General features: G+C 44.5%; 1 protein-coding gene and 2 non-coding genes across 3 annotated transcripts; all 3 read right to left on the minus strand.

The window, feature by feature from the left end:
* Window positions 1–21: 21 nt before the first annotated feature.
* On the minus strand, window positions 22–25,971 carry LOC115142387 (protein RRP5 homolog). Its single transcript, XM_029681792.2, has 35 exons — window positions 25,871–25,971; window positions 24,563–24,693; window positions 24,228–24,365; window positions 23,801–23,965; window positions 22,891–23,052; window positions 22,463–22,583; window positions 21,969–22,144; window positions 21,569–21,676; window positions 21,178–21,384; window positions 20,626–20,750; window positions 19,999–20,062; window positions 19,587–19,733; window positions 17,037–17,288; window positions 16,465–16,590; window positions 16,060–16,254; window positions 15,619–15,792; window positions 15,094–15,307; window positions 14,740–14,892; window positions 14,394–14,503; window positions 13,598–14,091; window positions 13,386–13,448; window positions 13,198–13,294; window positions 13,011–13,100; window positions 12,725–12,830; window positions 12,297–12,474; window positions 11,810–11,866; window positions 11,477–11,599; window positions 11,030–11,152; window positions 10,597–10,765; window positions 9,868–10,140; window positions 8,853–9,103; window positions 3,244–3,412; window positions 2,842–2,995; window positions 2,323–2,488; window positions 22–547 (listed from the first exon to the last, which is right to left on the minus strand). The coding sequence occupies exons 2-35, from the start codon at window positions 24,668–24,670 to the stop codon at window positions 376–378; spliced, it is 5,430 nt and encodes a 1,809-aa protein (XP_029537652.2). The 5' UTR covers window positions 24,671–24,693; window positions 25,871–25,971; the 3' UTR covers window positions 22–375.
* LOC115143825 (small nucleolar RNA SNORA53) lies at window positions 4,767–4,956 on the minus strand. Its single transcript, XR_003865721.2, has one exon. It is a non-coding gene; the product is annotated as a small nucleolar RNA SNORA53 (small nucleolar RNA).
* On the minus strand, window positions 22,674–22,821 carry LOC115143811 (small nucleolar RNA SNORD15). The gene has a single exon (XR_003865708.2). It is a non-coding gene; the product is annotated as a small nucleolar RNA SNORD15 (small nucleolar RNA).
* Window positions 25,972–26,107: the final 136 nt, after the last annotated feature.

Consider the following 26,107-nt stretch of genomic DNA (forward strand, 5'->3'; position numbering starts at 1 on the left):
ATGGTATATAAGACAATCAGGTTATTTAGTATCATTTATTTGATTACAAAATTGTCATTTCATCCATACATACACACAAAAAGTATATTTATTTTAAATTATGCTATTTATACAAAATGGGTTAAAACGACCAGGTAGAACAACCTCCCAAGTCCATATCATGTGTGACATGTCACCATTTGAAAGTTTTCACGCAATTAACAAAATGTCTCCTCTGAATATCCAACAGCAGGGTGTATATCTGTGTGGCTACATCTGTGTGTATGTCGAGGCTGTTACGACACTCAGGTCAGGCTTCCCCCTTGAGCTCTTTGCCAGTTTGCTTCTTTTCCCACAGCTGTTGGAAAATACCCAAAACATGACGTGTGTGTTTCTCTATCTGGCGGCCTCTGTCCCTTTAGACTCCACGTACTCCAGAGCCTTGTCCTTGACAGCCTGGATGCTCTCTGGCGTGCCGCTCTTCTTCTCATACTCCAGGTAACGCTTGAAGAAGAACTTGATCCTCTTCACCGCCACACTCAGGTGGATCACACGGTCAAACACAGCCCTGAACACAGCAAACAGGATGTTAGACCAGGTCACATGACAGGAAACACCGTGCTACCAATGACGGTGCATTCGGAAATTATTCAGACTATTTTCACATTTTGTTACGTTACAGCCTCATTCTAAAGTGAAATAAAAATCCCTCAATCTACACACAATACCCCATAATGACAATGTTTGCAAATTTATAAAATAAAAAATGAAATATCACATTTAGATAAGTATTCAGACTCTTTACTCAGTACTTTGTTGAAACATCTTTGGCAGCGATTACAGCCTCATGTCTTCTTGGGTATGACGCTACAAGCTTGGCACACCTTTATTTGGAGAGTTTCTCCCATTCTTCTCTGAAGATCCTCTCAAGCTCTGCCAGGTTAGATGGGGAGCGTCAAGGCAAAGCTATTTTCAGGTCTCTCCAGAGATGTTCGATCAGGCCCAGGTCCGGACTCTGGCTGGGCCACTCAAGGACATTCAGAGACTTGTCCCAAAGCCAATCCTGTGTTGTCTTGGCCTTGAGCTTAGGATCGCTGTCCTGTTGGAAGGTGAACCTTCTCCCTAGTCTAAGTTCCTGAGTGCTCTGGAGCAGGTTTTCATCAAGGATCTCTCTGTACTTTGCTCCGTTCATCTTTCCCTCGATCCTGACTAGTCTCCCAGTCCCTGCCGCTGAAAAACATCCCCACAGCATGATGCTGTCAACACCATGCTTCACCGAAGGGATGGTGCCAGGTTTCCTCCAGACATACCGCTTGGCATTCAGGCCAAAGAGTTCAGTCTTGGTTTCATCAGACCAGAGAATCTTGTTTCTCATGGTCTGAGAATCGTTTATGTGCCTGTCAATCCTGTCTCTGAGTTCTATGGACAATTCCTTCGACCTCATGGCTTGGTTTTTGCTCTGACATACACTGTCAACTGTGGGACCTTATATAGACAGGTGTGTGCCTTTCCAAATCATGTCCAATCAATTGAATTGACCACAGGTGGACTCCAATCAAGTTGTAGAAACATATCAAGGATGATCAATGGAAACAGGATACACCTGAGCTCAATTTCAAGTTACATAGCAAAGGGTCTGAATACTTATGTAAATAAGGCATCTGTTTTTTAGTTTGAATAAATGTGCAAAATAAATTCCAAAACCCTGTTTTCGCTTTGTATTGTGTGCAGATTGGATTTAAAAAATGTAAATCTTCATTTTAGAATAAGGCTGTAACAAAATGTGGAAAAAGTCAAGTGGTCTGAATACCTTCCAAATGCACTGTATATGGTAGTTAGCATATGCCCTTAATAACACCTAAATTCATGACTAGTTATGTGTTACAAAAGTCACATTTATTTTTAATTTATTTTACCTTTTTTAACTAGGCAAGTCAGTTAAGAACAAATTCTTATTTTCAATGACGGCCTAGGGGCAGAACGACAGATTTGTACCGTGTCCGCTCAGGGATTCGATCTGGCAACCTTTCGGTTACTAGCCCAACACTCTAACCACTAGGCTACCCTGCCGCCCCCAAATGAATGAATACAAGTTTGTCAGTTGAGGTGGTGAAGAACTTACATGTACATACTTTCCTAGACTAAAGTTGATCATATTTAATATTCAAATATGACATGTTTTCATAAATGAAATATTACCGGGTCAGCCTGGTCCCAGATGTGTTGGTGCTTTATTGCCAACTCCTATGGTCATTGTCATGCCAAACAGACCTGGGATCAGGCTATTCCAACGTCATTTCGTAAACAAAACAAAACCAGTGAGGCGCCGTCGGGCTCACTCACCGGACTTCCTTCTGGGAGCCGTGTTTGACCATGAGGTCTATGAAGACGGACCACAGGTCGGTGCGTTTGGGGTAGCTGGTCAGGATCCTGTCCAACATGGCCTTTCCTCGCTCTACGTCTCCGTAGCGGAACTCCAGCTGGGCAAACTTCGCTATCAGATCCACATCTGAAGAGGACGACGACAGAGAAGGTGGATGGTTAACATGGAGATACTGTATGTAAGGTGTTAGTACCTTTTAGACTCTATGACAAAAAGGTACTAACTAAGAGCTGTCAACCTGGACAAATGACTTGGTGAGTAGATCTGTTGAAAGATAAACGGACTGAGTAGAATCAGGACAGGAAAGATTGGCGTAAGCAATACAGCCAAAATTCCACAAGATGGTGCTATTTCCCATCTTGTTTATATCAATCCAACCCAGTGTCCAATAGGAGCTAGAGGTCGAATAGGGAATGTGTTGAGGTAGGGGGCTCCCAAAAGGTGTGTATGAGCCCTAAAGGCGATAACAGGGGCCTTACTGTCTTTGTTAGGCACGCTCTTGATGGCCCTCTGTAGCAGGGCGCTGGCCGCGTCACTCTGACCCTGCTGGAGCAGGAAGGTCCCGTAGCTCAGCCACACAGCCTTCTCCTGACGGAACCGCTTCACCATGGTCTTGTACAGACCTTCCGCCTCCTACACACACAGACACACACACACAGAATTGATGAGAACCTACTCCAAACCGTACCAGTAAAAACAGCGAGCTAGCAGGACCATTCAACAGAAGAAAACGTACAAGAAGCTCAAGAAAAAAAACGTCCCAATACAACATCTAACGTGCTTCAATACGACAAAGTAAATATACTTCGCGTATCACTTTTTGTTAATTGAGGAATGTTAGCCGTTGTAATGAATGTTTGTGAGCCCTGGCAGTAAGCTACCGTAGTCTTCTGACACTTGGCGTAGATGTCAGCCAGCTGCTGGTAGACGGGCATGGGTTCACAATACTGCACGGCTCGCTCAAACACCTTCTGAAGACTCTCCTCTGTCCCATACAGGTTCTCCAGGTTCAACAGAGCCACCCACACATTCAGCTTCTCCTGCTCTTCTCTGAGGGAGAATACACACGTGTTATATAATACATACATTATATACACACTTTCCTTCTTTCACTCTTTTTTTTGTGATACAATTTTTGTAAGAATTATTTGATGACAGACAGTATACAGACATGACACACAATCAACACTTTTTGATATATTTTTTTAAAGGCAGTATGATGGTATTTTATCTATTTGAATAATAAAAGTTGTAAATGTGCTTTATGAGTAGTGCGTGACCCTAGGGTGACAACACATACATCATCCTAAGTGATTTCAACTGGGTCTTTCTGCATTCTGATTGTTTTATACTGTTCAATTCAACCAAAAATATTTTTCTACGTTTTTTATAAATCTCTGTATTTCCTGCTCTAATTTGAGATAATTTCCATACTGCCACGTAGGGCTGCACGATACGGGCAAACAATCTAGGCCTTATTTTTAACCAAATGTTGCAACTGCGATTTGACTTGCAATTCAGAGCAAAACACTTGGGTGAACTGTTGGAACTATGGAAATAGAATGATTATTCTAAATCTATAGTTGGAATGTAATAGTGGGCACTTTGAATAGTGTTGTTTGACATGACAATGAATGAAAATGCCAGGGAGGAGTTATTGTGACAGGGTAGCAACCAAAGTGTTGACAAGTGTTTCCTTGGGGACCCTATAATCTTTGGCTACATTGAATGTTTTCTTTAAGCTACTTAATTTAGCTAAAATATTCATGCTTTGCGTATTCCTCTGATTTAGAAGATACACGTATTATCAGGCTGTATAGCTGATTATGTTTGCTCTGACTCAGTACATTTATTAGCTAGCTAGCCAGCTAACTAGGGATTAGCATTAGCGGCAAATAAGATTAAGGCCCAATTTTTCTAAGAAAAGACAAATTAGCTGTTTGCAGATGTAAGAAACAAAAATGAAGTGTAATTGTAGAACACTAGTGGATTTATATTAAGAAGCAAAGTGAAAACGGCATCATTGTCATTGTTGCATTTCAACCATGCAGACTGAACTCAAGTGTCTCGTGGTCGAGGAACAACAAATGCGCTCCTTGAGTGACGGGGGGGGGCGGGGCTCGGTGTGTGGGAAACGGGCATGAAGCGAGAGAGAGAGAGAGAGAGAGAGCAGAGAGATGATCCAAGTAGGGAAGTAAACTATAAAAATGGACGTTACACACAGGGTATCACATTTAACAAACCATTTCAAATACCGTTTTAGAAGGCCAAGTTAAAAATAAATAAAAATAAAAAACAGTCCGTGCATCAATACATCATAAGATACAGTACACTGCCCAGCCCTAATCAACACATTCATATCCCCCCACGCCAACCCACCCACAGGACCCGCTTTCTTCTTCGTGTTGTCCGCCCCCCCAGCCTAGCTGCGCTGGTAGAATCCCCCCCAGTAGGACTGAGGGTTGCCAGAGCAACAGTGGGCCGGGCGGGGCAGGTAGACTGCTCTCACACACCAATGACTCAAGCACCTCCAACTGTACAGCCAGAAAGCTGCTGAGGGCCTCCAGGCTGGAGTTGCAGCACTGGAGCCCCTAGACCCACTCTGCATACCCCTGTTACCTCCTTTGTCCCACCTCCCACACATGCGGTGACCTCACCCATTACAACCAGCATGTCCAGAGATACAACCTGTCTCATCATCACCCAGTGCCTGGGCTTACCTCCGCTGTACCCGCACCCCACCATACCCCTGTCTGTGCATTATGCCCTGAATATATTCTACCATGCCCAGAAACCTGCTCCTCTTATCCTCTGCCCCCAACGCTCTAGGCGACCAGTTTTGATAGCCTTTAGCCGCACCCTCATACTACTCCTTCTCTGTTCCGCGGGTGATGTGGAGGTAAACCCAGGCCCTGCATGTCCCCAGGTACCCTCATTTGTTGACTTCTGTGATCGAAAAAGCCTTGGTTTTATGCATGTCAACATCAGAAGCCTCCTCCCTAAGTTTGTTTTACTCACTGCTTTAGCACACTCTGCTAACCCTGATGTCCTTGCCGTGTCTGAATCCTGGCTCAGGAAGGCCACCAAAAATTCAGAGATTTCCATACCCAACTATAACATCTTCCGTCAAGATAGAACTACCAAAGGGGGCGGAGTTGCAGTCTACTGCAGAGATAGCCTGCAAAGTAACGTCATACTTTCCAGGTCCATACCCAAACAGTTCGAACTACTAATTTTGAAAATTACCCTCTCCAGAAATAAGTCTCTCACTGTTGCCGCCTGCTACCGGCCACCCTCAGCTCCCAGCTGTGCCCTGGACACCATTTGTGAATTGATCGCCCCCATCTAGCTTCAGAGTTTGTTCTGTTAGGTGACCTAAACTGGGATATGCTTAACACCCCGGCAGTCCTACAATGTAAGCTAGATGCCCTCAATCTCACTCAAATCATCAAGGAACCCACCAGGTACAACCCTAACTCTGTAAACAAGGGCACCCTCATAGACGTCATCCTGACCAACTGGCCCTCCAAATACACCTCCGCTGTCTTCAACCAGGATCTCAGCGATCACTGCCTCATTGCCTGTATCCGCCACGGAGCCGCAGTCAAACGACCACCCCTCATCACTGTCAAACGCTCCCTAAAACACTTCTGTGAGCAGGCCTTTCTAATCGACCTGGCCCGGGTATCCTGGAAGGACATTGACCTCATCCCGTCAGTTGAGGATGCCTGGTCATTCTTTAAAAGTAACTTCCTCACCATTTTAGATAAGCATGCTCCGTTCAAAAATGCAGAACCAAGAACAGATACAGCCCTTGGTTCACTCCAGACCTGACTGCCCTCGACCAGCACAAAAACATCCTGTGGCGGACTGCAATAGCATCGAATAGCCCCGTGATATGCAACTGTTCAGGGAAGTCAGGAACCAATACACGCAGTCAGTCAGGAAAGCTAAGGCCAGCTTCTTCAGGCAGAAGTTTGCATCCTGTAGCTCCAACTCCAAAAAGTTCTGGGACACTGTGAAGTCCATGGAGAACAAGAGCACCTCCTCCCAGCTGCCCACTGCACTGAGGCTAGGGAACACGGTCTCCACCGATAAATCCACGATTATCGAAAGCTTCAATAAGCACTTCTCAACGGCTGGCCATGCCTTCCGCCTGGCTACTCCAACCTCGGCCAACAGCTCCGCCCCCCCCGCAGCTCCTCGCCCAAGCCTCTCCAGGTTCTCCTGGAGAGAGAACCAAGCCTTCTCCTGTACCTCCTCCCAGCTGCCCACTGCACTGAGGCTAGGTAACACGGTCTCCACCGATAAATCCACGATTATCGAAAGCTTCAATAAGCACTTCTCAACGGCTGGCCATGCCTTCCGCCTGGCTACTCCAACCTCGGCCAACAGCTCCGCCCCCGCAGCTCCTCGCCCAAGCCTCTCCAGGTTCTCCTTTACCCAAATCCAGATAGCAGATGTTCTGAAAGAGCTGCAAAACCTAGACCCGTACAAATCAGCTGGGCTTGACAATCTGGACCCTCTATTTCTGAAACTATCTGCCGCCATTGTCGCAACCCCTATTACCAGCCTGTTCAACCTCTCTTTCATATCGTCTGAGATCCCCAAGGATTGAAAGCTGCCGCAGTCATCCCCCTCTTCAAAGGGGGAGACACCCTGGACCCAAACTGCTATAGACCTATATCCATCCTGCCCTGCCTATCTAAGGTCTTCGAAAGCCAAGTCAACAAACAGGTCACTGACCATCTCGAATCCCACCGTACCTTCTCCGCTGTGCAATCTGGTTTCCGAGCCGGTCACGGGTGCACCTCAGCCACGCTCAAGGTACTAAACGATATCATAACCGCTATCGATAAAAGACAGTACTGTGCAGCCGTCTTCATCGACCTCGCCAAGGCTTTCGACTCTGTCAATCACCATATTCTTATCGGCAGACTCAATAGCCTCGGTTTCTCGGATGACTGCCTTGCCTGGTTCACCAATTACTTTGCAGACAGAGTTCAGTGTGTCAAATCGGAGGGCATGCTGTCCGGTCCTCTGGCAGTCTCTATGGGGGTGCCACAGGGTTCAATTCTCGGGCCGACTCTTTTCTCTGCATATATCAATGATGTTGCTCTTGCTGCGGGCGATTCCCTGATCCACCTCTACGCAGACGACACCATTCTATATACTTTCGGCCCGTCATTGGACACTGTGCTATCTAACCTCCAAACGAGCTTCAATGCCATACAGCACTCCTTCCGTGGCCTCCAACTGCTCTTAAACGCGAGTAAAACCAAATGCATGCTTTTCAACCGATCGCTGCCTGCACCCGCATGCCCGACTAGCATCACCACCCTGGATGGTTCCGACCTTGAATATGTGGACATCTATAAGTACCTAGGTGTCTGGCTAGACTGCAAACTCTCCTTCCAGACTCACATCAAACATCTCCAATCGAAAATCAAATCAAGAGTCGGCTTTCTATTCCGCAACAAAGCCTCCTTCACTCACGCCGCCAAGCTTACCCTAGTAAAACTGACTATGCTACCGATCCTCGATTTCGGCGATGTCATCTACAAAATGGCTTCCAACACTCTACTCAGCAAACTGGATGCAGTCTATCATAGTGCCATCCGTTTTGTCACCAAAGCACCTTATACCACCCACCACTGCGACTTGTATGCTCTAGTCGGCTGGCCCTCGCTACATATTCGTCGCCAGACCCACTGGCTCCAGGTCATCTACAAGTCCATGCTAGGTAAAGCTCCGCCTTATCTCAGTTCACTGGTCACGATGGCAACACCCATCCGTAGCACACGCTCCAGCAGGTGTATCTCACTGATCATCCCTAAAGCCAACACCTCATTTGGCCGCCTTTCGTTCCAGTACTCTGCTGCCTGTGACTGGAATGAACTGCAAAAATCGCTGAAGTTGGAGACTTTTATCTCCCTCACCAACTTCAAACATCAGCTATCCGAGCAGCTAACCGATCGCTGCAGCTGTACATAGTCTATTGGTAAATAGCCCACCCATTTTCACCTACCTCATCCCCACACTGTTTTTATACTGTTTTTTTATTTTATTTATTTATTTACTTTTCTGCTCTTTTGCACACCAATATCTCTACCTGTACATGACCATCTGATCATTTATCACCCCAGTGTTAATCTGCAAAATTGTATTATTCGCCTAACTCCTCATGCCTTTTGCACACATTGTATATAGACTGCCCATTTTTTTTCTACTGTGTTATTGACTTGTTAATTGCTTACTCCATGTGTAACTCTGTGTTGTCTGTTCACACTGCTATGCTTTATCTTGGCCAGGTCGCAGTTGCAAATGAGAACTTGTTCTCAACTAGCCTACCTGGTTAAATAAAGGTGAAATAAAAAATTAAAAATTAAAAACTCAGAGCGACGACAGCACCAGCACAGGAGAACCCTCCAGAAGTGGATCTAAGGAGCGTGTTATGAACACACACACCTGTCCCCACCCCACCACTAACCTGAAGGAGATAGTCTTCAGAGCCCTCTCAGCCACCGCTCTAGCCTGTTCTATCTGTGTGGCCTGCAGGTGGAAGGCCATGAATTGCAGCCAGAGCAGAGAGCTGTCAGGCGAGCCGAGTAGCAGGCGCTCAAAGCTAGCCGCCGTCTGGGGTCGCAGGCCTGGGTCCATCAGCTCCGTCTCCAGCTTGGTCAGGGCCTTCTCAGCCTCCCGCTTCTCCACCTCCTGCTCATGGTGAGACTTCTTCTGGGGCTGGGTGGACGAGGGGGATGAAAGCAATGAAAGAAGAAAAGGAAAAAGGAAAGAACGAAAGGATTTAGAGAGTGGCAGCTGAAGATAGATAGAGAAAGGTCATACAAGGTCATGAAAACAATACCAGTACTATAAATAATCCAAGGGAGAGGTCAAACGAACACCTCCATGAACATTTGAGGCTGTACAGCCATTCTAACCCTCATAGCAAATGCAAAGCAAACATTCCTTTACTAAGTGATTTCCTTTAGTAGGTGCTACTCGCCGTACAACCCCAGCATTACTCGTTACCTTAGTGTTCACCTCGCCGTACAACCCCAGCATTACTCGTTACCTTAGTGTTCACCTCGCCGTACAACCCCAGCATTACTCCTTACCTTAGTGTTCACCTCGCCGTACAACCCCAGCATTACTCCTTACCTTAGTGTTCACCTCGCCGTACAACCACAGCATTACTCGTTACCTTAGTGTTCACCTCGCCGTACAACCCCAGCATTACTCGTTACCTTAGTGTTCCCCTCGCCGTACAATCCCAGCATTACTCCTTACCTTAGTGTTCACCTCGCCGTACAACCCCAGCATTACTCGTTACCTTAGTGTTCACCTCGCCGTACAACCCCAGCATTACTCGTTACCTTAGTGTTCACCTCGCCGTACAACCCCAGCATTACTCGTTACCTTAGTGTTCACCTCGCCGTACAACCCCAGCATTACTCGTTACCTTAGTGTTCACCTCGCCGTACAACCCCAGCATTACTCGTTACCTTAGTGTTCACCTCGCCGTCCTCTCCGTCGCTGGAGTCCTCTCCCCCCAGGGCAGCGGACGCTGGTTTCAGGGCGCTCAGCGCTGCATCCCAGGAGAACCCTCCGGTCACCTGCAGTCTGGCCGGCTGCACTGGGACGGGCTTCTCTACCTCCGCAGGCTCACACTTATTTTCCTCCTCTTCTTCTCTGAAGTACACCTCCACTCTGCTGTCGCTGTCCTCCCCTTTCCCCTTCGTCTTCTTCTTATCCGTTGAAACATTTTCTGCAGTTCCCTGCGTTAAGACAGAAGATAAGTGATTATATGGATTAGACATTCCAGTACCCGGTCAAACTGCTAGGGCAACCCAAGTTATACAGTGATCAGTGCTTCCTCTATTCTGTGTAGTAGTATTAGTATCAGTGACATCACGGAAGAGGACAGGTTTCCTTTTAAAATAGCTAATTATTTAAAATTGTATTATATGTATACATTTTTCAAACTAAAAAGCACTCGCACATCTCAGTTATATTGTTGCAGGTGTCCTATCACTTTGTTTATTCAAACTAAAAAGGATTAGCTTGTATTTCACCCTCAGTGGGGTCACTAGAAACCAGGAACATCTGGTTTTCAGGGGTACAGCAGCTCCAACATAGCTTCCTTTACCTCTGAAAACTGGATGTGGTGACCCCGCTCAGACGCCTGCTACGTTAGATGACCTTGTATTAAGAAAAGAGGGACAAATAGACACCTGCTTGCTCTCCGACTCCGTGCGTTTCCTCTTCTTGGTGGCGTCACGCTTCTCCTTGGCCTCTCCTGTCAGGCGCAGGTGCAGCCCCAGGGATTCTGGGAGCACGTCTGGTCTCCCAGTGTCCTCTTGGAGCAGAGACAGATCCACCAGCCCGCTTTCTTTGTCGATGCTGCGAGGAACACATTTGTGTTAAAAAAATAAATAAATGTAGAAACCTAAAAACTCCTACACATTGGTGCTCGCGTTTGCTCCATAATAACCCTGTGGGTCACAGACGTGTTCAATATAACAAAAATATGACTAACAACTTCCTTGTTTTATGGAACACCCCTATTCTAGAATGAGATGGTCAGGAAGGGCCGACCTATTCCCCTAGAAGTGATGGTGGGGTTGTACCAAATTATTGTAGGGGGGGGGGGGGGGGGGGTCTTACCTGAGGATCATGGTGGTGAGCAGTGTGGCCTGCGGTACTTTCTTGGCATAGTCTTGGTGGCTAGCCACAAAGTACTTAGTGGCCTTCTGGAACTGGGCTCTGCCCTGTATGGATCTAGACAAACTGTCAAAAACAAAAAGGCAACATTTTCAATTAGCTATATTACCATAGCAACAGCTTTTCTACATTGGGTTTTCATAATCACAATCGTTCTTCAGGAAAAAGCTGCATGATAATGTCATACCTTCCCAGACCATTGTACATGTATACTAAAGGGACTGTGAATCTGAGATATATTGTCTAAGTATAATACAGAAGTAATGAATAACTTACATGTATTTTCCATTCATAGTTTCATATCTTTCCAGGACATTGTAAAGGTATGTCATTTTTTAAAATTTTTAATAAAAGGGTTGGTTTCTATAAATAGATAATGTACTGAGTTACCTAACAAAGACTCCCTGTGCATTGACAGTCCTCACATAGCCTCTGACGATCTGCCCCTCTGACAGGTCTTCTAGAGACACAATCTCTGGGTCCTTTACAACCGAGGCCTTCTCTGGGTTCGTCCTGAAAGATCATTCAAATTATTCATTTAGAAAATGCCCTTTTCCAGTGCTCAAAGTGCCTAACATAGATATATGATAGTTAGAATGGACCAGTAGAATAGAGCAGAAGAACGAAGAGAGAGACATGTATAGGGTTGAATAGGGTGTCGTGATTGCTTTGGGAGTCATTTCCTAATACACTTGAACTCTAATTAATTTTGGGGAATCGTACCTCGAAGAGCGGAGGGACAACTGCCAATTGCTCGTCGCCTCTCCTACAATGCAGCACCTAGAAAGAGAGCACAAAAACATTAACACATTACTTAGTATGACCTAGAAATACATAAATAAAAAGACCAGCTTTAGAGAGTTACACTCCAAAACCATTTTAACTTGACTAACTTTTAGACTGGTCCAGTTAGCCTTTAACCCAGGTTTAAAGTGTGCCACTGACCTGACCAGCTGGTCCAGTTAGCCTTTAACCCAGGTTTAAAGTGTGCCACTGACCTGACCAGCTGGTCCAGTTAGCCTTTAACCCAGGTTTAAAGTGTGCCACTGACCTGACCAGCTGGTCCAGTTAGCCTTTAACCCAGGTTTAAAGTGTGCCACTGACCTGACCAGCTGGTCCAGTTAGCCTTTAACCCAGGTTTAAAGTGTGCCACTGACCTGACCAGCTGGTCCAGTTAGCCTTTAACCCAGGTTTAAAGTGTGCCACTGACCTGACCAGCTGGTCCTTGCTGTACCGCTCCAGAGGTTTGGGCTTATATTTGTCGGCCAGGTCCTCCATGGCAACAGTTCCCATGGCGCTGAACGGCAGCTTCACCAGCAGACCCAGGACTGGATCTATCTTCTGCACCAACCCCATGATTACATGGCCCTTCTCCAACTTGTGTACACCTGACAGCGATTGACAACCAACACGAGTGAGTAAATGCAACCACAACATAGCGAGAGAGCTGTATATGGTGAGTCGACATGTCTGTATTGATGGTTCAAAGGTTAAAAGTTGGTTATGCGTTGATATTTCTGTATTGGTGGTTAGAAGGGCCTATTTTCAATGTACTATTGATGGTTGGAAGGGTCTTATATTCACTGTATTGACGGTCAGAAGAGGGTTGTGTTTCTTGTGTTTATTTTGTGTCCTTACCATTGAGGGACAATGAGAGGCGTGAGGGCTTGGAGGAGCTGACTGTCACCACCTTAGCACTGACCGCCTGGCCCAGCTTGAACAGCTTCTCTGGGTGTTTGGCACCCTGAATAAGTACAATTAAAAATGATTTTCGTGAACCTATTAGGGTGAACACAGATCCATACAGTATAAGGGACATCACCATCTTCATTTTACCGTTTCACAAAATTGTCTTGAGGTCTTTGAGGGAATTCCCCATAGAATTAATGAGAAAAACATTGAGTTAAGTGTATATAAAACATACTTCAGGGTCAGAGGTCATGGCCAGTTGTTCTACAGTTCCAGTTACTGAGGGACCAGTAGTCACTTCTAGACACTTCCTCTTTGGAAAGTACTGAGGAAGAAATACACATTTAACACAACTAGTACTACTAATAAACATGTTTCACACATTCTGTATAACAAGTCACTTAACATTTGTTCAAACTCACCTTTGACACAAAGCAAATGACGTCGTCTCCGACCTGATAACGCTTCAGCTTCTCTTTGGTCTTGACAGGCTTAACATCTGCGTCTTCTTTCAGGTTCCTGTGACCAGAGAGGGAAAGATTATCTAACAAGAAACCAAAAAGGCACTATAATAACAGAATACGTTCTTCTAAATGTTCAGAACATTTACCTGGGAAGAAGTGAGAGTTCAGGCATGGAGTACGTGAAGTTGGGATGGGAGAACGGCAAGAACCTAAAAAAAAAAGACAATATATATTTGCAACTCTAAAATAACGCAGATATTTCAAACAGAATACCTGTAATTCAGAAATATCCTTCAAATTATCAAACTATATAACAAAAAGTGGCTACTTAAATCTGTTACTATATTGTTATCCTTACCTGTGACTGTTGCCCTCCCGTCCTCCAATGACCCGGGCTGTGACCTCACTTCCTATCTTGAGGAGGGACGTGGGGAACGTTCCCACGCACACCACTTCCTGTATCTCGGACGCGTGCACGCACCCCGTGCTCCCGTCCTCTAGCGTCACCAGCACACACGTAGGCTTCACTGTCTTCACCTTCCCCTTGACCACGTCGCCGTAGCGATACATGCCCTTCGACCTCTTGGAGTTGGAGATTAATCTTTTGCTTATGGGCGGGGCGAGTTCCCAGGACACTAGGGGGAGCCCTTCTAGTTCCTCGCAGCTGGATTTGGTGACGGTGATCGTCAGGGTTTTACCGGCGGCCAGTTTCTCAGAGTCAAAGCGGAACGTTTCGTTGAGGTGATTGGTGGTTTGGATGACCGTCAGTTGGGCTGTGTCGCCCAATGAGATGACGGCAAAGTCGCGGTCGGCGTGATGCACAGTGGCAGTGTGCGTGGACCCTGCCTCCACCTATAAGGACACAGGTTATGAACTATCAAGATTTGAAGGCTTTTCAAAGTGGAAAATATTGCACCCTTATGGATGAAACAGGGAGTTTCAACTTGAGGGATAATACAGATCTATTGCATTGAATAGTTGCTCATTTAATGAAAATGTTTAAAACCAAATGAACCACTATTGACTTCTCAGCCACCCAACCACTCATAAAGAAGCTTCACGTAGTCACAAACCATACTAGCTATAGTAGGGCAGTGTTCCAAACGCACTATATAGGAACTAGGGTGTCACTTGAGATGCAGCCTTGTACTCACCGCTTTCCTCTTGCCGGTCAGTTTAGCCAAGAGGGACACGTAGACTTCAGAGGTCACGAGGTCAACGTGGAGGATTACCGGCATGCACTCCTGTCCCGTCGCCAACTTACCTGAAACATTACACACATTTAGTTTACATTATACCTATGATGTAACAGTCAAAACATTCCCCAAGTGTCACACTCAAAAGATTCCTCATGTTGTGTCTGGTAGAAGTTCCACTGGGTACAGGGTCAATTCCATTTAAATTCAGTCAATGCAGGAATTACAATTGTAATTTCAATTCACTTCCTGAATTGAAAGAGGATTGAGCCCAACCCTGATTGGACATATAGTGAATATTCACCCGGCGCATGGTCCTTGGTGGCCAGTACGGTGGCTGCGCTGAGTTCGTCTGACTTGAAGGTGACACTCCCATCCTCCCTCACCTCGTCTACGCTCATTTTCATCCTCTGGCCTATGGTCACCGCAGACAGCTGCTTGAGTAGGTCAGAGTCACCTGTCAGAGACGGAGGGAGGAGAAAGGAGGAACAAGAGAAAAGAGGGAGTTAAAGGTAACTCTTAGCATAATCATTTTGATCAATTTAAATGTATTGGAATAGCACTTTTGAACCTACTAGGAAAAGGGAACTTAGCAAACGGAAGAAAACTCATATTTCCTAGAACAGTGGACAACAACGTTACAACTCAACCCACGTACCTCTGCTGGCCATCATCTCCATCACCTCCTTCCTCTCCTGCAGGCCTCGGATCAGCCTGGCCTGGCAGTCTCTCTTAGGGGAGGGGACCTCTGACACCTTGAGACTGACCAGGAACCTGCGCTTCTCCTCATCCAAGTTGGTCACCTTGGCAAACACCGTATGGCCCAACTGGAAGTGAGATGTCGTGTCACTGACAAACTTGTCACTCATGGCCTAGAGGAGAAAGAGTATGTCAATATAAATTATTCTAGAGTAATGGCTTTTAGACAATGTTATTGATGATTTGAAGGAGAGGTGAGCTGAGCTGCACCTTTTCAACAAACTGCATAATATATTCTTAGCTAACTCCCATTGACCCCTACTAACTCCCATTGACCCCTACTAACTCCCATTGACCCCTACTACTACTAACTCTTAGTAAATTCCAATTTACTCCCACTAACTCAATTGGAGTTAGTGGGAGTAAATTGGAATTTACTAAGAGTTAGTAGGGGTCACTAGTAACTCCTTCCCTACCAACTCACCGCTTTAGGGGCCAGGCCAACCAGACCATAGGGGAACTCCACAAACACTCCGTAGGGCATAATGTTCTTGACCCAGCCAATCAGCTGCATCCCAACTGTGATGTCAGAGAACTCTTTAGCCACCATGCCCCCCTCCTCCAGGAATGACTTCAGAGTGGGCTTTTTAGTCAGGGTCTTGAGACAGGCAGGGTTAAGGGAAAGAAGTACTGTGTAGTCGTACTACAGTAAAAAGTGGTTACGATGTCCTTTAGTAAGAGGTAGTCATTTCCTTGGTATAGGCACTACATTCTAAACACAACCACGACAGCCAACCACAATGGTGAGACGAACACAGCATTCAGCCACACCGATGAGCGTTCTGTTATGTTTTGGCCTATGTGTCTGAAATCGATGTGTGGAGGTAAGTGAGCGATCTGAAGTTCAAAAGCATGAAAAGGATACAATATTCGGTTTCTTCTCGCTGAGGCAGACAATGTTGGAGATGATGTCACCCTCTTGCAGCCCCTCCCACAGCAGTAGACAGTTGGACACATGGTCGGAGAGGTGCATCATGGGTAGCAAGGCGGTGGTCTCCTCTGGCAGAATGGACACCTCCAGACCGGTCAGGACTTTACTCACCACCTTAACCTCCACTTTCTAAAACAATAAAAAATACAAAAAACAGAAAGCAAAGAACAGTCTAGACTCCAAGCCAACAACAGAGATTAACCCAACACATTTAACAACTGCATAGAACATGCAACTATATAAAAGAGAGACCATCTTTTTTTTCTTCTTTTTTTTTTACAAATTCAGAAATGATTATATGTGTTAACAATATGAAAGGACGTGCTGCCATTTTCTTACCTTCCCAACCTCAAAGTCAAACTTGGGTTTAGGCGGTCTCTCAGTGTCTCCTCCTGCCACTGCCTTGAAGGAAAGAAGGAGCTTCTCCTTCTCCACGTCACAGTTCAACACTTTAGCCTTCACCACCTGAACAGAACAGAGAACCAAGGTAGCTGTTAAGACTGCGTTTAGAAAGGCAGCCCAATTCTGATATATTTTTTTTTACAATAATTGGTATTTTGACAATTAACATCAGACCTTTTCACATCAGATCTTTTTCAGATGTGATTGGTCAAAAGACCAATTAATGAAAAAGAAATCCAAACTAAACTAAGACTTCCCTGTTTTGATACAGAAGTTTAAAAAATAACCTTTTCTGACACCGGCAAGACAAACTGGTGGAAGAACTTCAGTTAAAGTGACTGTTTTATGTGTCAAAGTTCAATAACTATCAGTAGGCTACTTCAAAGTTATTCAAGAGGACAATTAGCCTATATCGCAAGAAGAACACAGAAAAACAACAGCAAATCTACAACGCATAAGAATTATCAAGATACAGAAAAGTTCCAGGCAGCCATTTTGTTTCCCCTCACCTGTCCGACGTAGAACATGTTCTCAGGAACTACCACTGGCTCCGTGCTGAGCTCGTTGGGGGGCACCAGCCCCTTGACTTCGCCGTAGAAACGGACGATGCAGCCAAAGTCCTTGACACAGACGATGAACCCGTGGGAGACGCGACCGCGGCGGGCATCTTCGTAGGTCAGGAACGGGGGGAGGGAGGAATCTATCAGGGCCCTTTTCCTGGTTAGGGTCAGCTTCTTCGCCTGTGGGTCCACCGACAACACCTGAGACAGAGGGATGGAGGGAAACAGTTTTAAACTAAGAGATTAAACAGCAAACCAGACAAGCAAGCACAGAGTACGTTAAAACCTCTTAACTTCTTTGGGACTGTGGGGCAGTATTGAGTAGCTTGGATAAAAAGGTGCCCAGAGTAAACTGCCTGCTACTCAGGCCCAAAAGCTAGAATATGCATATAATTAGTAGATTTGGAAAGAAAACACTGAAGTTTCTAAAACTGTTCGAATGATGTCTGAGTATAACAGAACTCATATGGCAGGCAAAAGCCAGAGAAAAAAATCCAACCGGGGAAGTGGGAAATCTGACGTTTGTAGTTTTTCAAGTCATAGCCAATCGAATATACAGTGTCTATGGGGTCATATTGCACTTCCTAACGCTTCAACTAGATGTCAACAGTCTTTAGAACCTTGTTTGAGGATTCTACTGTGAGGGGGAGAGAAAGACAGAGGTTTCAACCAGGTGTCTGGCAGAGTGCCACGAGCTGATCACGCGTGCTCCTGTGAGAGGTAGCTGCGTTCCATTGCATTTCTAAAGACAAAGGAATTCTCTGGTTGGAACATTATTGAAGATTTATGTTAAAAACATCCTAAAGATTGATTCTATACTTTCTTTGACATGTTTCTACGAACTGTAATATAACTTTTTAAAATATTTCGTCGGAACAAGTGATTGTGCATTTGGATTACTGGGCTAAACACGCAAACAAAAAGGAGGTATTTGGACATAAATTATGACCTTGATCGAACAAAAAAACATTTATTGTGGAACTGGGATTCCTGGGAGTGCATTCCGATCAAGATCATCAAAGGTAAGTGAATGTTTATTAACGCTATTTCTGACTTTTCTGACACCTCGCCTTCTTTGGAGTTTTTCTGCGACTAGCGCTGACCTAACATAATCGCAAGGTGTGCTTTCGCCGTAAAGCCATTTTGAAATCTGACACAGCGGTTGCATTAAGGAGAAGTTTATCTATATTTCCATGTTTTAACACGTGTATCTTTTATCAATGTTTATTATGAGTATTTCTGTAATTTGATGTGGCTCTCTGCACTTTCACCGGATGTTTGTTTGAGACCATGAATTTCTGAACACACCAATTTCAAATGAGGTTTTTGGACAAAGATTAACTTTATCGAACAAAACACACATTTATTGTGTAACATGAAGTCCTGGGAGTGCCATCTGATGAAGATCATCAAAGGTTAGTGATTAATTTAATCGTATTTCTGATTTTTGTGAGCCCTCTCCTTGGCTGGAAAATGGCTGTATGGTTTTCTGTGACTTGGTGCTGACCTAACATAATCGTCTGGTGTGCTTTCGCCGTAAAGCCTATTTGAAATCGGACACTGTGGCTGGATTTACAAGACGTTTATCTTTAAAATGGTGTAAAATACTTGTATGTTTGAGGAATTTTAATTATGGGATTTCTTTTGTTTTGAATTTGGCGTCCTGCAATTTCACTGGCTGTTGGCGAGGTGGAACGCTACAGTCCCACATATCCCAGAGAAGTTAAGGATCTCTACAGATCGGTGTTCCACCCGCAGGACGGTTGAGCTAATGTGATTAGCATGGGGTTGTAAGTAACAAGACCATTTCCCAGAACATAGACATATCTGATATTGGCAGAAAGCTTAAATTCGTGTTACTCTAACTGCACTGTCCAATTTACAGTAGCTGTTACAGTGAAAGATACCATACTATCGTTTGAGGAGCGTGCACAACTATGAACTTGAAAAGTTATTAATCAACCAATTAGGCACATTTGGGCAGTATTGACAATTTTGAACAGAAATACAATGTTTCATTGGATCAATCTAAAACTTTGCACATTCACTGCTGCTACCTAGTGGCCAAAATGTTAATTGCGCCTGGGCTGGAATAATACATTATGACCTCTCTCTCGCACTTCAAAGACGACGGTACAAAACGCATGTTTTTTTCTTTGTATTATCTTTTACCAGATCTAATGTGTTATACTCTCCTACATTAATTTCACATTTTCACAAACTTCAACGTGTTCCCTTTCAAATGGTATGAATAATATGTATATTCTTGCCTCAGGTCTTGAGCTACAGGCAGTTAGATTTGGGTATGTAATTTATCCTAAAATTGAACAAAAGGGTCAGATCCTTACAAGACACTTATTAGGTAGATTAACCTACACCTAATATTTGCTAAAGAGAATTATGAGTAGGTGTTTATTTCCTCAATGATTGGTTCCCCAAGGTTAAAGGTCACCACAGTTGACCCTTTCTAAAGGTGAGCGGTTACATAGTACTACTGACCCGGCACTTGATGGGCATGCCCACTGTGTACTTCTTCTCTGGGTTCTTGAGGATGATGTCAGAGAGGTGTGTCCATGGAACCAGGCCTCTGATGTAGTCGGTCACCTTCACCATCATGCCATGGCTCTGGAGGGACGTCACCATGCCCTGGGAGAGAGGGAGGACAAACTGGGTTAAAACACACGCCACTAGCAAAGCACAATTTCCTATTGGAAGGTTCCTGGAATCAGGAGCAAATCATCCAGAATCCCCCAACCTGGATTTCTAGAAAACCCAGGAAAGTTACCAGATTTTTGCCACCCTACGCACACACTACCAATGACGCTTCAATGGGCTAATGTGGTATCTTTTTTTGAAGACCTTTCAGGTGTTGTGCGAGAGAGAGACAAACTAAAAATATAAAATATCTTACCTGAACAATCTGTCCAGGTTGGATGTCATGGTATCTTCTGAAGAACGGGGCATCAATGATGCTCCTATAGGAGAGACAGCAAGGTTACAAGCTGGAACAAACATACGTACAAGCTGGAACTTTACAAGCTGGAACAAAACATACAAGCTGGAACAAACATCCTTTTGGAACAAACAAGTCCTTTGCAAGCTGGAACAAACATACGTCCTTTACAAGCTGGAACAAACATACGTCCTTTCCAAGCTGGAACAAACATACGTCCTTTCCAAGCTGGAACAAACATACGTCCTTTACAAGCTGGAACAAACATACGTCCTTTACAAGCTGGAACAAACATACGTCCTTTACAAGCTGGAACAAACATACAGATTATTATATGGGACAATGTACAAAACGTTTTCGAGAAAGATCATTTGAAAATACTATTTTATTTAATTAATGTATTTATTGGTTCTCCTAATTTTGATAGAAAATATTGAAATATAATGAATTGATGGTTAAGTGTCGATGTAAATCATTTGATTTTGGGCGGGTGGGGGGGTCGCGAGAAATCTGGTCAAGAAAATGAAAACATTTGAATACCACTGCACTACAGGATCCCCATCCACACACACACACCACACTTACTGACGCAGGCTGACCAGGTGCACCTGCTCCATGGGGCTGAAGTCCATGATCCTACAGGTGTGTTCAGGCTTGGCCATGACACGGTTCAGGTTGAACGCCTTCATGGGCTCCTTCATGTGGTTCCTCTGGAGACGGGAGAAACGGACGGATCAAATCAAACCACTGCCACTAGGCCAGTCACAGACCACATTAGTCCACTTTCACTGGGCCAGGTCAAAACAACCATGGGTTTGAGGTTTTGTATTGTTTTTAATGTTGGCTTGTCACATGATCCAAGGGGCATGGGCTCACCATTATGTTCTCACCATAGCCGAAGAACTTCCTCATTCAAAACCCAGCACAATATTCTCTTTGTCCTATAGTGGCTGATCCTTAGCATTTTGGCAGTAGTAAGGTGCTCTACCAGGTCCACAAAGAGGGCCTTGGCTATAGTTAGTATGGTACACCAACAATATGGTCTACCAACAAAAGGAACTAACATGTACGAAGACCCGAGTTGGTACTTAAACTCACAAGACGCAACGCAGGTATGGTCTAACAACACGGACTCACATGTACAAACACCACAGTCTGGTCAGGCAGCTCCAGCATGGCTCCAGACAGGTGATGGAGAGCGGTCATCTTGCAGCCATGCGCCACCTCCCCTATCCTCTCAGTGGCCACCAGGTCCACGTCGCCCCCTGGCTGCAGCAGGTGGCTGCGCAGGGACAGGCCCACCAGCCGGGTGGATGGCTCCACATAAAGGACGCAGGCCTTCACCTGGGAGAGAAAGGGGTAAGAGGTCAAAGGCCAATAAAGGTCAACTGAATGTAATGTCTAAATTAGATTACAGTCATAATCGGCCAATTTGAAATTCTCGTGAATATCTTGGTTTTTGTTTTGTTATTTGAGGTAGAAATGAGTACAACTCTTGCATCTAGCCTAATAGACTGTAAATTCTTACGCTGTCTCCCTCGTTGAATGTGGGGGCCTGTTCTGGTTCCAGGTGCATAAAGTCCACCAGGCCGGTGAAGGAGGAGAGGAACTCCAGAATCAGACCATGTGGGGTCACCTAGAACCACAGGGTCAACCACAATGAAACAGGACATCAACATATTATTGACTTTATAAAAAAAGAGACCTCTCAGGATATACAAAATTGCAAGTTCTCTAGTTGCTATCAATATTACAACAAGTTTATACGTCAAGCAACAAGAGACATTTGCCAACAATGCTAAACCACGAAACTGTGTAATTGTTCATTTATAATCATAGGTGTAAGCCAACACTTCTCTGTGCTTAGACTTAGACTACTAATATGTAGAAGATTGTTATTAGAATACAAGAGTACTCAGTCAATGTACCTTTTTGATCTGGGCCTTGACCAGTAGGCCAGGCAGCAGGTTGGTAAGGGTCCAGCCGTGCGCTGTGTCTGCAACGGCCTGGGCCACCGCCGTGGGGCTGATGGACAGACGGACCACACGCTCATCGTTCTTCACCTCCTCCAACAGAGAAGTCACATACTGGCCCACCTTCAGCTCTGCAACACCAGGGTTGTTGTGTTCGTTAGGCATCAAACGGAAGAAAACAGACTGAAACAGGAAGGGGCTACCGGGACTTGTCCCACAAGAAATACTCATTTATATTTTCCGTTGCAAAACATTTTTAACTTTTTCAATTGCGAGCCACAATGAACATGACCCAGAAAAGTCACATTCAACACAGTTAATAACACATTAGTCATTTTGACGTCTACAGAGTACATTGAAGAAATGTATCAGACTTCTGGAGAAACTAACAGCGTGACATTGAATGGAAAGCGTACTATATTTGATGTGAAAGGGGACTCTTTAGATACCTTTCGGACTATTCGTTTGGTCTTTGGCTGCCTGCTTGGGCAGGAAGGCCTTGGTTCCCTTGATGCCGAGGTCCACCAGGTAGCCGTGATCCTCAATACTCTCCACACAACCACTCAGGATCTGAAACAAAAACGTGACACATCCGTCTAAGCCTAAAACATGACCTCAAATCATAAACAGGATATCACAACTTTTCTTTATTTCTCTAGCTCTTCTTAGACAAATGCCTCTATGTCTTCAACTGAAGAGACACTGCTCTGGGGAACTGAACCCAGAGACACAAAACATGACTCTGACTCAGTGACCCCCCGAGACAGACTGTGCCCCGTTCCGACTCGCCATCGTATCATCACTGAAGAGGAGATCCCGGGCCCGGAGCCTGTTTTTAATTTGTACTATATCACGTATACTGTAGGTGTTGACTCACCAAGCCAGCCTTCAGAGAGCCAGTACTCAAGCCCTTGTTGACCTCTTTGGGGTTGATTGACAGCTGAATGCTGACCGATCCTCCTTTGGCAGTGTCCAACCTGGCTACCACACACCTGACCAACATGCCCGGGGAGAAGAGACTGTGGAGAGAGAAGATCTCCTGGAGAGGAAGAGCAAAGTGGATCCATTAGGATGTGTTGTTCACACCTCATTCGTACAGTATCAGGAATTGTCTTCTGAACTCTGTGAGGTGCACCAAGCAAAAAAATATATAATTAAAGCTGTATACGGTTTTTTGAACTCAGAGCACAGTTCTTCCACCACTCCACTCCACAGTTAATTCAGTTTTTGTATTCTGATCGAGGAGTTTTGATCATGCAACTACGCCACTTTTAAACATGGTCTACCGTGTCCGGAATCCCTTCCCCGCACTATATTCAAATGTCAGTAAGCATTCTGCAAAACGGTGGCATAGGCAAAAGATGATAATAGCACAAGAACTTGATGGCAGTAGTAAAATACTGTAACTAGTCAACTAGCCCCTGTAGCTAGCCAGCAAGCTCGGAAAGCTAAAGGGGTTAGCATAACCATCTCTAGAACTCTAGCCAAACACAATTGTGTTTTTCAGAATATTAGCCAGCTGGGTTGCATTTATGAAGCCAGCAAACACGATCCTCACAATACGTCCCTGGGGTGATCAGCCTTATATGAACCTAGTGCGACTTTTGTGCGCCTAGAACTGTCTTTTCAGTGATTATCATATTCGGATAGCAGAAGTAGCATCTATGTGTCAAGTGTAGACATGCCCTTAGAACTGCCTTATTAGACATCTCAGAAACTAGTGCATAGCCTTTTACCTATAGAAGACGGAACAATCCCCACGGTAGGAGTTACATTAAATGTGTTACCTCTGAAGAAGCAGAGTCCAGGTGGTCACTCAATATCTTGGTGTACGAGTCCGAGATATTGGAAATGTTCAGGTATCCCAAAAGGCCGCTGGGCAGGTTAATTGTCACCTCAAAATCGGCCACCTCCTTCACACAGCCCAGCAGTAGGGTACCCACCTTCAGGCTCTGGGGGTAAAAAAAACAAACAGGTTTGTGTTCATTAGTAATCAAACAGAAGTAAATGTACTGAAACAGAGGGACTCCCTGGACTTGTCCAATAAGAAACGCTTTTTTACCCCTTTCCCTGTTACACCTTTAAAAAAAAAATTGCAACGTTGTGCCCTTATGAGCATGACCCAGGTTCAGCTCACATTCAATGGGTGTGCAAAGGAAATGAGATGGCAGAGAAATATAAAATGTTAAAAAGTATGTTGCTGATTGAACTTACTTTTAACTGTAGGATATCTACAGAAGTTGTTGTATTGAGCTTCAGAGCCTCCTCTTTGCTCGTCCTTTGCCTCTTAGCTTTCTTCAAGGCACCCTCTTTCTGTCCCTTCCTTTTCTTGGATTCCTCTGCTGTATGTGTCTGAAAGAGTCAACCACAATAGTATCTTTACTGACAGACAGAATACTGTTTGAGATGCACATTTGAGCTTAGCTCTGGTCCAGAGTGTCAGTCGGCTGCACCGTCGCAAACTAATCTCTGGACCAGAGCGAATTTGAGTTAGAACAGCAATAAGGTTCGTATATCACCTTGATGATTGACAAGACTCGTGTTTTTACCTCGAACAGATTGTCCACTTCTGTATGCCTTCTCACAGGTTCTGCCTTACTTTCAGTGGGCTGCTTGGTTTTACCTCCGCGAGGGAAGTCCTCCTCCGTTGATGCCATGGTTGTTTACTTGATTTAAAGGTCTACAGAGACAAAATACACAGTGAATGTTATCAATCAGAGAGGAAAGGGGGGTGATAAGGGCTCTTTTAGAACACATGCCAGTGGTGGAAAAAGCAACCCATTTTCATACTTGAGTAAAAGTAAAGATACTTTTAAAGAAATTGACTCAAGTAAAAGTTAGTCACCCTGTAAAATACGACTTGAGTAAAAGTCTAAAAGTATTGGGTGTTAAATGTAGTTAAGTATCAAAATTAGAAGTATAAATAATTTAAAATAGATTATATTAAGCAAATCAGTGTTCTTTTTTTTTAACCTTTATTTAACTAGGCAAGTCAGTTAAGAACAAATTCTTATTTTCAATGACGGCCTAGGAACAGTGGGTTTAACTGCCTGTTCAGGTGCAGAACGACAGATTTGTACCTTGTCAGCTCGGGGATTTGAACTTGCAACCTTCCGGTTACTAGTCCAACGCTCTAACCACTAGGCTACCCTGCCGCCCCAGCTTCTTGTTTTTATTAGGATAGCCATGGGCACAGTTCAACACTGGCATAATTTACAAACGAAGCATTTGTGTTTAGTGAGTCTGCCAGATCTGAGGCAGTAGGGGTGACCAGGGATGTTTTCTTGATAAGTGCGTGAATTGGACAATTGTCCTGTCTTGCTATGGATTCAAAATATAATTTGTACTTTTGGGTGTCAGGGAAATGTATGGAGTAAAACGTACATTGTTTTCTTTAGAAAAGTAGTCAAAAACATGAATACCAAAGTAAAGTACAGATACCCCCAAAAAACGACTTAAAGTACTACTTAAAAGTATTTTTACACCACTGCACATGTCAAGCAATGTATGATTGTACGGTTTCATATATCTACTATTTATAATACAACTATGATAAAGCTTTTGATTGTGAACACTTCGGCATTGCTACATGCGCATTGAGTGTATTATTTACCTTCTGCTTCACAAAATATTTAACTAGAATCTCGATGGCTTGTTAGCTAGCTACATCCCCACTAGCACATCCCAAAGCAACGGCAACATTGCTAACGTTAGCTAGTAAGCTACAGTCCATTAGCATGCAAGCTATACGTACCAGACAATCGGTTAAAACACAAAACTACAACAATCAATACGTGCCACCATTTTCCTCGATTGTGCATGTTTATAAAAATGTAACATCCACCAGCAAACTCTACCTTTTTCTTTTAAATATCCAGTTCAGAAGTTGGTACGCAAGCTCACATGTGTGGATCAGAAGCACGCAATGTTTTCAAACCGGAAACGGTCTTGAGTAGGTGTTTCCCTAAGTGTCCATTCACGTCCATCTTTCGAGTGATTGACGTTTCAACAAACCTGTCACTGTTCAAATTTACTTGAAAAAGGCGGGGTTATTAATTGACTGACGTTAGCTTCGTCCACAAACATTGGTTCAC

The sequence above is a fragment of the Oncorhynchus nerka genome, linkage group LG15, assembly GCF_034236695.1.
Source record: "Oncorhynchus nerka isolate Pitt River linkage group LG15, Oner_Uvic_2.0, whole genome shotgun sequence".
Taxonomy (NCBI): domain Eukaryota; kingdom Metazoa; phylum Chordata; class Actinopteri; order Salmoniformes; family Salmonidae; genus Oncorhynchus; species Oncorhynchus nerka.